Below are 15,441 nucleotides of genomic sequence, written 5' to 3'. Positions count from 1 at the left end.
CTATTACAGATTTTGGCTGTTTTTTTTTTTTTTCCCTTCAAGTTTGCTCTATTTCAGCATTCCTTTTGGTAAAGGCACTGGGTTGATGAAATGTAGTTACTTGAAAATATTCCAAGCGTTATAAAGAACAAGCTAGTTGTGTTAAATATATTGAAGACATTTTGTCAATTCTTTATTACTAAATGTATGCAAAACTTTGACATGGCTGGTCCGTTAAAATATATTTCTATTATTACCATTTTACAATGAAAACATTCAATGAGACTTAATAATGTTCAGCTGAGTTTGTAACTTTGGCTAAATTCATTACTTTATAGTTGGCACTGATTGTCGCTTGCTGGCAAGTTTATCAATGATGTTTTAGGTTGTTCTAGGTCTTGAATAATGTTTAGCAGCCCTGGCTGGACAAAGTTTGATTAAATTCTATTTATTTCACATTGTTAATATTAGTCTTGTTGTCATGAAAACCCTGCATTAAAGGGAAGTTTCTTTATCTAGTCAAGTCAGCTAAAAGCTTCAAATTATCCCTCTTCTCCAGCCCCCAGAATATAAGCCTCGCCCCACTCCCCAGGCCATATGCATGTAAACAGTTATAATCAAGATACTCCAATGATTTCCTAGACTATCACCACTACCTCCATACATTTAGCACCACAGCCTCCTGCCTGCAACAAGGATATGCAACACTAGTCCCGTCTCCTTGCGGTGTGCTCCCATCTTCTCAATCAAGTTTTCCTGAATGGAAGGAGGGACCACTTGTAGCCTTTTTAATGGAGGAAGCACTTGTAGCCTTTTTAATTATATTGAAACTTCATCATTAGCAGAGCTCTTGAATTTTCAATGTTCACTTAACTACAGAAGCAGTACTTTACAATACAAGAATTTGCAATTTTCTATGCATGCTAACTTAACTGTACAATATTGAAGATCTCCAGGTAAAAAAATTATTAGCAACGTGTTGGCTTTTTCTTGGCTTTTCAGACTATTAAGTTAATTATTTGGTCTTAAAGGTCATTAGAACAATCTTTCCAAGAGCAAATCATTCATTCAATTAGTATTTTTAGAAATCCTTAACACAAGTCCATATACCAAATCTCTTTTGTATTTCTTATACTGTGGCTTCAAGGGAAATAAATACTTAACCAGTCAATCTGATTAGCTACAAACCACTTCAAACGACTCCAGGGCAACAAAATAGAAACTTAAAAGAAAAAAACCGTTTCTTTTCCTAACGAAAGGAAATGTGATGTAATATTTTAAGCCTGGTGAACAAATGAGAATGATGCATTATTCAGTAATGACACAGGCAAACTCGGAAAATGAAATTCCGAGTGCTCCTATCAGGAGTCGAACCTAAGACCTTCCGATTACTAGTTTGGATGCTCTACCACTGAGCTACAGGAGAATCGTAGAAGCTAAGGCCCATGGCCTGTGTCATTACTGAATAATGTACATCATTCTTGTTTCTTTTCCTGTTCTCACTGTGCTGAGAAAAACATTGGTGAAAGTTTGGGGAACTTAAAAATGGTATAAAAACAATTGCCCAAGATCAAAGGTGCTGCCTAATATGTCAGCCATCTAAAGTGGAATGTGTTTGGTAATAGCAGTGGATTCGCGTTATTCTTACGCATTGATGAAGATTAATAAAGCAATGGTGTATATATGTATTCTTTGTATGCTTATGAATGAAATAACTTTTACATTAATTTTTACATACCTACTAAAACATATTTTCAACAGTCTCTAGTGACCTATTTATAATAATTCCACTTTCATTGGATTTCTTCCTTCATCTTTTTCAATCGACCAAATTTGTTGAGTACAATAAACATACACCCATTGTTATGTACAATAATGGTAATTGGATAAATCTGAATTCTGGCCTTCAAAGACAAACCACAGGATGATCTTGTCAAGTTACCTCAAACAATATTGTGAAATAAAATACAGTAACTCTATGTAAATTTATTATATTGCAGATTGGACCACATGTTCTACACACGTCAAGTGACTTTACCACAGTAGTTTTGCCAGTTAAGTAGAACGAGATATTTCGAGTTAGTCAGGAGAATGTTGCGCATTGCAAGACTGATGACAATGATGACGATGATGATGATAATGACAGTCTGGTATGTGGACTGCTAATAGATTCAGCCATGACAGACTGCTTGTGTAGTGCTCTGGACTTCTATAACAGCCACTAAATGCAGCGACTCAATATTTTCTCCTTTCCTAGCATACCAGATACATTCTAGCATGCCAGCATTTCCATCTACACATCTCCAACAATTTCAGGTCCTAGGACCTTCATTGCTGTGCCTACCAGGTGCAAACTGCCACTTATTAGAACCTGGATTCTTGTTGCCTGTGAAATGAAATCAGGTAATGGAAAACCGCCAGGAGAAAGTGGAGGTATGATGGGTTCCCTGCCTGCTAACAGCCAACGGATTGCTTGAGACACACAGGGAAATATTGTGGAATATGGTCCATCATCATGTCCATTTTGTATGATGTGTTCAGTGTCTGTACAGCCACTAGATTGGTCTTCATGAGCTTGAAATCCTGCTCCCCTTAACGCCATCCAAACACGTTGATTTTCCACACACCAACGCAGCTGGCTGTCCCGAGTTACCGTGAAATTGCTCAAATCTGTAAAAGAAACGATACCATAAAATAACTTGCTTTTATTATCCAACTCATGAGTACAAATATGATGCAATACTGGTGCAGTTACATGTAGTTACTTGTACAGTGAAAAACTGGTTTGATATAGCAAAAACTCAGTTTTCTTTAAAATACATGCACTCATGTTGTTTCAGTTTTTCCTCAGTTTTCTTTGCTACTTATCAGAAAAACTTAAGTTGGATAATAAATCTCTAATTAGATGTTTTGGTGTGGAAGAGAAGTAAGGGCCCCTTTTTGCACTGAAGTGTGGTAAAATGTGGAGTGAGTGGGTTTAAATGTGCTCATGCATTCCAAGTTTCTTGAACAAAAAGTAAAAAAAAAATACCTGCATCGCTGCTCTTTGGGTCCAGATTGGCAGTATTGGGTGAGAAAATTGCATGGTCAAAGTTACATTTCTGAAATATAAGATAAATACCATAAACAGGCAATAAAGAATAAAACTAAATTTTCATATTTATTTAACACCAAGAATATTATCAATACATAGCCGACTTAAATGTATTTGAACCAAATAAATTAGTTGGTCTTCAATGTGACTGTACATGAGTGGGTACAATGTGAAGTTGTGTAGTACTACATACCATGGCTGGTCTAAGAAGGTTGTGAGGATCACGATCACCCGTCAGATTAAAGAGCAACACTCTAGCAACACTTCCACTGTTAATAGCCGGAAAAAAAAGATAAATAAATAAATAAATAAATAATAAGTAAAATGTCTTCATTCAATCTTCCTAAAAATACAGATCTTAAGTTACTTAATACCATAAGACACTAATTAACCAATGGGTGAGGATGTCACATTTGTTCCAATTGCCTATCAAGGTCTAGTAGTTTGTTATTAAGTCATAAGCATGTCATAAATTCCAAGCTTAATTTTTCATGCCGATTAGCCACTAGATAGTTAACCCCTTGCTGACATTACCTTTCTTTTCTTTTTTCCTCGTCTGCTCTCTTTTTAAACCACTTTGCACAGGCCTGGAAACAAAAATTATTCTTGTTACAGTTCATTCTTTAGCACAAAACATCATTAAGAAAATTCGAGCAGATTTTAAATGGGCTCATGTGACCAGTGCAGAAAAAAAAAAAAAAAAAAAAAAAAAAAAAAAAGATTTGAAAAAAATAATAATGCATAGTCTGCTGTTGTAACTTTAGTGATGAAACTTGTAACTTTAATGATGACTCAAGAGTACCATAATTTGTCAACTAGGGTACTTGTGGCTTAATGGTTCAAAGATTTCTGGGTTTCTCTAAAACTCCAGGTGAGGGATGTGTAAACATTGTCCATGTGTTTTCCATTTTCTCCCCTGAGACATACCTCCATGCTCTTTGGGGTGTGTGCACCATCGAGGTAGAAAGTCACCTGTGGTCTCATGATGACCTGATTTCGTCCACACCATCTGGTATGTTTTAAGCCTTATGAAAAATAAAAAGGAATATTAAATAATTATCAAGCTAGGGGATGGCCTGATTGTTGTCTTCAAATAGGTGATAGATGATTTATTCAAATATCATGTCAGGTTTATTATAGCACTGTACAACAATATTGAATATATGAATATTATATTTATATATTCATTTGGTCAACCCCGTAGGGAATAGCTCATAATTATTGAATATATGAATATTATATTTATATATTCATTTGGTCAACCCCGTAGGGAATAGCTCATATGAAGGTCTGAGAGCATAACCGACTTATGTCGAATTTTAGCGCGGCTTTCGGTTTCGCACGGATTTGTCCGAATTTTGGCTCTCCCTGGTTTGGAAAACATTTCGCGGTTTTATAATCGTGGACAAAACTCCTTGAGAAAACCAAACACGAACAGAACAAAAACCACTTCCTTACTTCTCCCTCCCACCCCCTCCCCCTATGCAATCACAACTGAACACAGACAGCCAAAAAACCACTCACTTAATGTTTCTCCCTTCATAATTCTACCACAGTTACTTCTCCCTCCCCCCCCTCCCCCTTATGCAATGTTGATGTGGGAAGCGATGCTTGCCAGGAAACTGTTCGTGACCCAAAAGACAACATTGAGTCAGGGGGGGGGGGGGAGGGGGATTTGGTAGTTTGCTTTTCTACAAGTGAACGCGCTTGGAAGGCAAATTTTTGTATAGGTTTTGTCCACGTCAGTCTCGTTTTCCAAATTATCGGTAGGCTAAAAGTTTCCACCGTCCACGAGCCGTGTTTAGTCGCACCAGTTGTTGTTGCTATAAGTAACGTTTGAGATGATATCATGGTTTGCTTTTGCGGGTTGTAACAAGCCCAAAATAGATCAAGGCAGTCGGGATAAACAACTTGCGTATCGTACTGGCTAGTTGCTTTCGCTTTTGTTTGGTGAAGTTTGTAAACGCACGACATCTATGGATCTTTTGAAAAGTTACGAAATTGAGGAATGCAGTTCACAGGAACTGGTGGAAATGTTGTCCAAAGAATCCCTCCTTGGTAGTGATGACTGTGCCGTGGCGAATTTTTCCATTCGATTATCAAATCCCGCGGGAGCATCAGAGACAAATCCCGCCATATACAAGGTGTTTTGCAAGCCTTAGTTGTGGTTTGCCAGGCTTGAAATTCGGTATGTAACGATTAACTTGACAATTTCAAGGCAATGATTCAATAAAAGTACGATTAACATAGATTTTCAACGGTTAACACCGACTGGTGGTAAAAAGAATAGATAGTCTTTACCTTTCTAATAGAACTGCCGTTAATCGTTGTTAATCGTTGAAATGGCTACATGTCTTCCTGTTAATCGTGTAGAATGCTAGTATTTTGCGTTATCAAGAGTGATATGTCGACAAACGGGACAAAGCTGGATTTTACGCCAGGAAATGGACACATTTTCTCTTGGAGAATGTAACTGTTTACATTTGAGACATTCCTGTCACGTACGTAGTAGTTTGTAACAGAATCAACTAAAAGCGTGACAGCATTCTTTTCGTTGCTCCCGCGAAAAACACCGCTTTCGTGTGCCGTGTTTCAAAGACAACGAGTGTATATTGAATACAAGTATTTAATCCTCAGTGCATTGTCCTTTTGGTCATCCAGTGTCTATAATGTTACCGATATATCTTTACAAGATGGTAAAATTTCTCAATGGCATTAATACGAAACACAAAGCGGCGTGAAAAAATACTGGACAATGGTTTTCAATCGAATTGCAGTAAACATGCAAAAGTTTGGACAAATCCGAGCTACATCGAAAAACGGGCTGAAATTCGACATAGGTCGGTTATGCTCCCAGCCCTTCAATTCCTTAACCATGCCCTAACATCCTAACCAAGTTGTGCAGCTTCAATTGTAAACACATCCAAAAAGAGATACACTTTCATGTTGTGAAATATTTTGGAATTCTCTTAAAATGTTTTTCAATCCAATTAAAGTTAATTGTTCACATGTTTCATCAAGTGTCATGCAGCCACCAAAACCCCCGGTTCCAAATGATAGAATGACCGCATTCATGCCAGGGCCATGGAATGATACTTCTCTAATATTATTGCTTTAGGCAGCAGAAACTACATTTCACAAGCTCTGGTTGTTTAGACTGCCAGTTGTCAGAGTGCATGGTCTTACAATACATGCAAGTTACAAGGGGTTTGACAAAAATCCCATCCTGTTGTTTGGGACAAATTGATATTGGGTTCATGATTTGGCAATTTGAAAATGTTTTGTTTTTTGTTGTGTCACTTTGATTTTTATCCATTTGGCATTATTCTTTTGATCTAGTACAAGTATCAAACTCGGATAAAAGACACTGATCAACAACAGCACAAAATGTTAAGCAAAGCAATAGAAGACATCCCCGATGACCAACCAATAATGCAAACAAAAAATTCAAGAGCACTGTCATTGTACAACCAGTGCTGCCCCAAAGATGAGACATTTAATGCCAATACTGAAAAGGCATTTTGAATTTTAAACAGAAACCCTCCCAGCAATGCTAAAAGATGATGTGTCTGACAACCTCAAGGTCTAAATTTGATTGACTTCTCTTCTCATTGTTGCAACATAAACAACAGATCGAAGAATTGAAAGCAAACATGAAAGGAAACAGTAATGGAAAGTGCCCAGTCTCATTACTCTCCTTGTTCATAAAATTGCACTTCTGCCATGAGCACCATTGCTTTTGTCATGCTGATGCTTTTCTGTTAGTGAGCTGATCTTTGACATGATTAATCCATGTGGTTCTGGGTCTGCCTCTTAAAGCAAGAGTACCACATGCTGTTGGTCTTGGATGCTCAGTCAGTATGAACCTGAACCAGTTAACTAAAGGCACTGTCTGTTACTAAAAAAAAGGGTATCCTCCTTTTTGGTAGGAAGAATACTGTAAATTCTTACCAATTCTCAAGGAGTCTGGCACTTCAAACGTTTTAGCTACAGGAACATCAAGTTTGGCCTTTTTGGTTGAAGGCTCTACATCTGAGCAGTGTTCTTCTGTTGATGATTGTGTTGTGTTTGTTGACGACTCTTCTTGTACGGCTGTGACCAGATATATTTAAAATAAATGACATTTGAGTTACAGCCTGTAATTTTATTTGAATATTTCTCAAATTAAGGCAAAAGTATGACAGATCAAAATAGACAGATTTAAGCAAGTGAATTAATGCAACAAAAAAATAGAAGCATCTATGGGCAAATCAACAAGCAAATATTAAATAAAGAGACCTGTTACAGAGCTGTCTTTATCTTGTGAGTTGTGTAACCATGTTGTACACAGCTGAAGTGCCAGTGATGCATTCAAGTATTGGTGCTCCCCTTCCAGGCCAAGATCTATGCACAACAAAACAAAAAACTTAAAAATGGGTTTAAAACAACACATGACAACATATTTACCATTTGCCCACTGGTGCATGCTGCATAAGTTTAAATAGCACATGCTCTGGCCACTACACATTAATTTTTGTAAGAATTTAATTCTGGTTTAGTTTTGGAGTTTTCCAATGTTTTGACAAATAATTACATTCAAATTTAAGCAACCAAAACTGTCCTACAGTAGACTTGCAGATAGATAATAACAGGATTAATCCTAAAAATGTTTTTCATTTGTCTCTGATACATTATATAGTTACTGGACTAATAACAAATTCTATTTCTCTGTTTAGATTATCTAATAAAATAAAATAAAATAAAATAAAATAAAATAAAATAAAATAAAATAATGGCATGTTACAGCTTGTGTGCACCATTGAGTAATGGATGCAATTGGGAGGTTTCCTAATCACTCAAGAAGCTAGAGTTACTCTTGGCTATGCCTTGAGTAAATCTTATTCTTCTGTCATGCTGAGCAACTTCCTGCAATCATCCATTACCCAAGAGTGCGTGCTGAACCATTTACCATTTGTTCAATAGAGTGACTTTAAATGGCCCTGCACCCAAGTTTCCATATATAAAATTTTACACCTTAATTTATTGTGTACTGGTTCAATAAATTGATCTTGTTTTTCTCAAAAACAAAACAAAAAACCGTTGAGAAAACACCAGGGCAATGTTCTTTAGGCAAATTGAAAACCATATTTATGAACAATGTAGGTGCTTTGCTCAAAATAAAAAATTGACCCAAAATTATCACTTAGGAGACTTCCACAAGCCTCCGCAAAATTATCATTAAAAATAATCAATGGTTTGACAATGACACCTGGTAGTTTTCCTGGGTACTGCTCTAAAGACGGAACAACATGAAGTGGAGCCTGCAAAAAAGAACAATGCTAATTCATTTCACTTTTTGCCATCTTGATACCCGCCTAGATTAGCTCTGGCTACTTGCGGGTTAGTGTTGTCTTTGAATTTTATGTTAAACATTTTTGAATAAACTTGAACTTGAAACTTAAAACTTGATAAGTTTAATTAGAAATAAAATAACTTACTATTAATATCTACTACATGCAGTAACCAATTGAAAATAAAAATAAAAAACCTTGATTTCTTGTGCTCTGTCAGCCACAACAGCCATAGCATTTTCTGGTTGTGGCACTGTAAAGGCTGGTATGCCAGGCTGTAAAGAAAATTGTAACAGTGTTATAAATGAAATAATTAACTGCATAGCAGTTGATCAGTTTCTCCTAAACTTTGTCAGCAGGAGTTTTAATTGATCAATGACAAGAAAACAATATTTTAAAAATTATCCCACATCATGGAAATAATAAAATTTTTCAACTGAAGACAGCATGAAAAGATGCAGCTCTCAACATGTCCAATAGTGACTTGTGCACAATTTCCCCCTTTTACTTCTGGAGATGAACTAATGGGTTCCAAAGAAAACATTATTGGAAGGTACGTTTCATGAAATGAAACTACAACATCATCACAAAACAAAGATGCCATGATAATCCAAAACAGTATTTAAATGTTGAAAGAGTAACTCTCACAAATTATATTGTAACTGAACTAGTTCAAGCACAAAAGCTAAGTAGGGCACTTAGTAATTAAATAAAGACCCTGTGTGATGAGAACATATAATTACTTGTACATCCACCATTTACTTCTTTGGTGTAATAAACAGCTTTTGGATCCTAATCATTCTCCAAAATCTGGCTTATCCTACCAATCAGTACTTATAACAGCAACATGTGAGGTGTTTCTTTGTGGAAGATTATAAAAGTGGATAACTGTTGGTGGCTTGTACAGAAAGACAATAAATATTTAATCTATCATCACTACACAGTACAAGTGTTGAACGCAGCCATCCTTTTAATGTTCCTCACGTCTGACCACCAACAAGACATACTGTCAAATAGATCTTGTTGGTTTGAAAAATGAGGCCTATAATTATTGTTAGTAGAGAATGTTCTCCAAAAGTAAAAGCAAGGACATTTTGAGGTAGGCAGCACAAATGTCCCATAGAGAAATAAAAAAACACATTTACCTTGAAAATCCCAGCCTTCTGCCAAGCAATCTTCTCCAATGTCCCTCCCAGTGTGCTGACATGGTCCATACCAAGAGATGTTACTCCACAAACGACAGGTTTCCTTAATACAATATTTATTGAAGCGTTCAGTGGATATAATCAACCTACAGTGCATTTTAGATCACTCTTTGTTGTTTTAGCTCAGATTAAAGGGTTTTTTTTTTGCACGTGACCTTCAATTCCTATAATTATTGTAAACAACAGATTCAGTTTGAAGATGTCATTTGGGCAATCAGTGTTGAACATGTTTCAATTAAAACTATTTTGAATCTGTTAGAGAAAAAGAAGAATTAGAGAGGCTATTGAAATTCATTGCTAGGCTCCAACATTGAATCGCGACATTGGATACAAGCTCCCGGCAATCTACTGGGACGTTTTGTCATGTGATATTTTACCAACTTAATTATATGACAAAACGTCCTCCACCACTTGAAAAAGATTCCAAGAGGGAATCGAAAGCTTGTATTTTCAACATAAATCTTCGCTCCTGAAAACAAATAAACCTTTTTGTTTGTTTTATTTTGAATCTGATCTAAAATTTTACAGTTTTTTAGATCAGATTCAACATAGTTTTAATTGAAACAGATTCAGTGTTAAGAACTGGAACTGCCCAGATTGAGATACCACAGTGACTATAAAAGTCACTAAATAAATAACTGTATTATTGATCAGGATAAGAATGAGACAACAACACATTTGATTGGTTCCTTAAATGCCAGAGAATCATACAGTGACACAGGTCTCAAATTTCATTATGAATCAAATGTAATGCTAATGCAAGTTATTTATTTAAGATATTGTACCTGATAATATTTGTAGAGTCATAAGCACCTCCAATTCCCACTTCCAGAATGACAACGTCGACCTTTATAAAGCAAAAATATGAGCTGAAATCAAATTTTTGAGCATGACAAGGTTCCTTGTCACCTATGCTAATACACGTATCTTTATTACAGTGAAACTGCTAAGTACATTACTAATAACATTGAAAGTAAAAGTGAGCTTTGGTAACATGTGTTTGTCAGAAAATTCAAAAGTAAATGGCTGCCTTTTGAAAGTAACCTGCTAGGCATACAAGGAATGCTATGCCATCCAAAGAAATGCCCAGCATAGAAGCCACCAGAGATATTTATGAAGTTGTGAGTTTTGCCGGCAGCTGTCTACTTTTAAGCACAAATCAGCAAAGTTTATTACTGACCTTTTCCTGTAGAAACACATGAAATGACATCAACGTCAAGAATCTGAAGTATGCTGGCATGACACCCTACAGTATTAGGCAAGGTTAGTTGCAGCCAGTTAGTACATGTCAGGTACTTTAAGTAATGCATGCAGTTTCACGAAGGAAGCAAATAAGGGAATTTCCGTGATTCATGAAAGTTTTAAGGTTTTACTTTTACATGTGAAATGCGAAATGACATTATTTTCTTCTAGCGAGGCTACGAATCATGATTTTTCTCATTGATCATCCATGAAAAGAAAACCAAGCATTTGATTTGCTGTGAATAGTAATTTTGCTTTGCAGAGTTTATTCCATGTACTGTATTTTCTAATCTTGAGCCATCATATGTGTTGGCACTAGAGCCTAAATGGAAAATCTTTTGGAAACCTTTGACCGCACATGGTCAGATTTTGACAGTTCACCATGTGGAATCCAACATGCTTACCATTAGAGCACCATCCCCTCCCATGTGGGAAATTAGCGGCCAGTAATAAATACCTCTTACTAACCAAGTTCAAGGTCCGTACTGTAAGTTATGGACCAAGTTTTTTCCTGTTGATTTAAAAATCAACGAGAAAAACAAGGATCTGTAACTTACAGTACGGACTAAGAAAATGAGGTTAGTAAGATATTTATTATATCTCTGAGGTTAATCGGGCACATGGGAAAGGAAACTAGCTGAAGTTTAGTGGGTCATACAGTGAAATACGGCCTGCCAATGACACCGCGCATATAATATAGCAAGTTATAACAAGGAATTTGAAAAATGAAGCTGGCTATATAAACCAATTTATGTAACCAGATGACAGATTTTATGTAACCAAGAACTCTCTAATGGAAGACTGTAGCACTAAATTACACTTGCTCTCAGCAGCAGTAACATTATTATTCTAAAGTTCTTTCTTCACTTACATCACCATTATTATACAGGTTATCCCAGCAGTCAAAAAAGTATTTTGCAAACTTGTCCCTGGGTAATGGTTTGCCATTGATTCTGATTCTCTCTCTGACTTCCATTAAATGTGGTGAGCTAAAAGGCACAAGAGAGTTTTTATGGTCTGGAATATGGTGAAGACACCAAAACTAATAATTACAACTCAGTTTGAAATAAAGTAATATGTATATTAGAGAAAAGACCATTATTGCTGTTAGTGCTCAAAAATGGGAAAATTATGGGACAATATATATTCCAATGCTCCAGTCAGAAACTTAGGGCTCACACAAAATCTTGAAGAGTACTGCTGCCAGACTCAAACTCAGACTCAGTTGAGAGATTGGTACCACACCAACAGGTGTCTCCCTTAAGAAATGAGAGGTTCCTAGACCATCCCGAGATGTGCAGAATATATGTGCAGTTGCAAAAGGAGACACCGTCCTAAAAAGCTCTCCATGTTGACCATCATATCACATCATATTATATTAGCTATTATAGTTAATTGCAGATCTACAACTTCCTACCTATAAAATCCAGTCTTGAAGCCCTTATGACGTAGTATGCTTTCACAGAAAGCACAGGTTGAGCCCTAAAATATATCATTAAAAATAACATTAACCTTGCTTCGCTTTCTTGCATTTTCCAATTTTTTTCCACAAACAGAAAGAAAGCGATACATATCAGTGGCAATAATTAAAATGAACTATTGATGACAAGTCGTTGATTTGCAGTATTGATTGTCATCCTTTTGATGTTGTTAGTCATAGTTTACCATCAGTTTATCTTGCCAGGTGTAACAATGTGTGGTTGCAGAAAATGTAAATTTATAAATAAATACACAAGCCAAAGTTTTAAAACTTAGTCTGATGCAGTACAAACGTAGTAATTTGCAATTTCCAAAGGGGTGGGGAGCAAATCAAAAAAACCCTTCCATGACAACAGCATGAATTTCTTGGGAACAAAACTTTATGAGTGAAAATGAAACAATGTTGAATTGGGTTCAAACTTTGAGAATAGTGGGGGAGGCAATCAGGAAAGGGGATGGGAGAATTGGCATAAATGGCATTTTTGGTGGAAAATGGGAGGAATAGGATTTTTTTTTTTATTTGGCAATGTTTAACATTAAAAACATGAAGGGGATGAATGCCATCAATGACAAAGTGAAAACTGGGAGTAAACAGTGTACAGAGGCGAGGTCAGCTTTCCCTGTCTAGTGATGAACATAACTCCAAGCTATATCATCTCATTCATGAATCTGGTCATGGATGTCATCGACATCAAAGAAGATGTACCTTTCCTTTCGTGCCACTGATATGGATGATGGACAGTTTATCCAGATCCTCCATCTAAAATCAACAAAATCATGAATTCTTTAGTTCCTTTTATTAGATATGAATTTGTTATATATATAAAGGCTGGTTTCCATATGATCGCGGATCGCAGATAGCAATAAGGTCTGCGATCGTCTGCGATCATATGGAAACTACTTCTGCGATCGTCTGCGATTCTGCGATCGTGATCGCAGACGATCGCAGAAGATAGAACCATGTTCTATCTAAAGGCTGGTTTCCATATGATCGCAGATCGCAAACAATCGCATATGATCGCAGGAGATAGAACATGGTTCTATCTTCTGCGATCGTCTGCGATCACGATTGCAGGATCGCAGACGATCACAGAAGTAGTTTCCATATGATCGCAGACGATCGCTTATTGCGATCTGCGATTATATGGAAACCAGCCTTTAAATAGAACATGGTTCTATCTTCCTCGATCGTCTGCGATCACGATCGCAGACCTTATTGCAATCTGCGATCTGCGATCCGCGATCATATGGAAACCAGCCTTAAAAACTTTTTGCAGAAATGTTATTTATGAAGTTATGATTTTTCAAGTGTTGCAGCAACTAACTGTTCAAATTTGAAAAGTGTTTTTATTTTAAAATTCCAGAAAGTCAACAAAACAATTTTCAAGGGATTATTTTTCTGCAGGACTGCAGGCTACTTTTAACGAAACAGTTGCAAAACAAGAGATATACTGATAGATGAATTTTTCAGTCAGTGACACAGGCATACTAAGGAAAAGGAAATCCAAGTTCTCCCAACAGGAGTCAAACCGAAGACCTTCCAATATTTTTATCGCTAGTTCAGATGCTCTACCACAGAACTATGGGAGAATGGTGAGAGATAGGCCACTAAACTAAGTTCCATGTAACAAACAAACTGCATATTGCTAGGAATTGAATGTTGATGAGTGGTATATGTAAAAGAAATGTGATGTTTTGTTTATTCACCAGGCTAAAAATATAACATCTCATGTCTTTCACAAGAGACATACTGTTCACCAGCCCATGGCTGTAAATTGAACCCATAACTGAGCCTAGCTCCCAATGGCTTTTTGGTTCAGTGACAGTGCAGTTATCTGTGTTAATTTAAGAGCATTCCAATCCTGTTCATGCCAATTTCCTCTTCGCTTGATTTGCCACGACACGTGTGGAAACTTTCTAGGGCTGCCTCTTCCACAACAAGCTGCATGAAAGACTCTCCGGTGTAGGATTTGATTAAATTTTCAATGAACACCGCCGATGTATTTCTCACAAAAAACGAGAAAAATAAGCATCAAGTATTTTAGCAGAGCAACAGGCGGCAGTTTTGTAAACAATGAATAACATATGGTCCAACCTTATGTCACGCCAAGAACGTAAAATAACGTCACGTGAAATGCAAGAAAACAAAAACATGAAAACATGTCCTTATTAGACTCTTATTTAGCGATAATTGCCTGGGCTACTTTGACAAAAAGTCAAAGAAACAACACAAACTTCACGCCAATTTGACTTGGCCAATTTAAAGAGTAGAGCAATTAGATTTGAAACTGCTAACATTCACTCCAGCTCGTTCTGTGAAACATCGCATTTCTGGCAAGTTGTTCTGTGCAAGCCGGCCTCTGCTGCGGCGAATTTGCTCCAAGACTTGAGCATTAGTTTGAAGAGAGTTCAGCTTCTTCACTGCATCCTACAAAAAATATGTAAATAATAATAATAATAATAACCATGTGCAATCAAGACAAGTTAAGTAAGGTCACCGTTTAACAAGTAAGGTCCAAGGGATTACGAAGCATCGCATTATTAGACTCCGCCATTTGCACAATAATTAAACTCAATCTTCACTGCTTTCCAAACACCAACCAAAATAACCTGAGAAATCAAGCTTTCTCGTACCTCATAACTTCTCTGTTGCATGATTTCTGCCGATCCTTGAACCAGACAAGTAAATCGACGAGAAACCATGAATTTCAAAATGGTCACCATCCAACACAAAACAAACTTCAACTGGGCTTGCTCTTCACGTGTTCACATGTTACGCAAGAGAGGGAGACTGGTACTACTGAGTAACAGTGTTGGGCGAATTGTTGGGCGTGGATGGCGTGGAGAAGTTCAAAGGCGATGTAAAAAGAAGATCGCAACTTCAACAAATCGACGGCAGTTTTGTATGGTTTATACTCTTAAAGACCATAAAATGATGCCATAAAATGTTCTACAGCGGAGTATTTTTGAGTGAAAATAGCCCAAGTTCGATATATTTTAAAAAGACCATTTCCGAGTTACTTTGAACCTCATTATGAAAGCGAGGCTAAGTGCAAAGACTAGTTTTCAAACTTCAGCTTGAAACAATAACATCACTTTGAGGCTATGGTGA

The 15,441-nt window shown here is 36.7% G+C and overlaps 1 protein-coding gene across 1 annotated transcript; it reads right to left on the bottom strand.

Annotated features, from left to right (window-relative positions):
- Positions 1–136: 136 nt before the first annotated feature.
- On the bottom strand, positions 137–15,120 carry LOC146479048 (folylpolyglutamate synthase, mitochondrial-like). Its single transcript, XM_085111311.1, has 17 exons — positions 14,964–15,120; positions 14,626–14,757; positions 13,036–13,089; positions 12,268–12,332; positions 11,722–11,839; positions 10,789–10,854; positions 10,394–10,455; positions 9,549–9,651; positions 8,601–8,678; positions 8,322–8,373; positions 7,352–7,456; positions 7,025–7,165; positions 4,001–4,098; positions 3,608–3,660; positions 3,267–3,342; positions 3,011–3,080; positions 137–2,649 (listed from the first exon to the last, which is right to left on the bottom strand). Exons 1-17 carry the CDS (start codon positions 15,051–15,053, stop codon positions 2,273–2,275), a joined length of 1,740 nt encoding a protein of 579 aa, XP_084967437.1. The 5' UTR covers positions 15,054–15,120; the 3' UTR covers positions 137–2,272.
- Between the last annotated feature and the right edge of the window lie 321 nt (positions 15,121–15,441).

The sequence above is a fragment of the Pavona decussata genome, unplaced genomic scaffold (assembly GCF_977016875.1).
Source record: "Pavona decussata unplaced genomic scaffold, jaPavDecu1.1 SCAFFOLD_61, whole genome shotgun sequence".
NCBI lineage: Eukaryota > Metazoa > Cnidaria > Anthozoa > Scleractinia > Agariciidae > Pavona > Pavona decussata.
The sequence above is the reverse complement of the archived record's forward strand: the minus strand, read 5'-3'. Positions and strand labels throughout refer to the sequence as shown.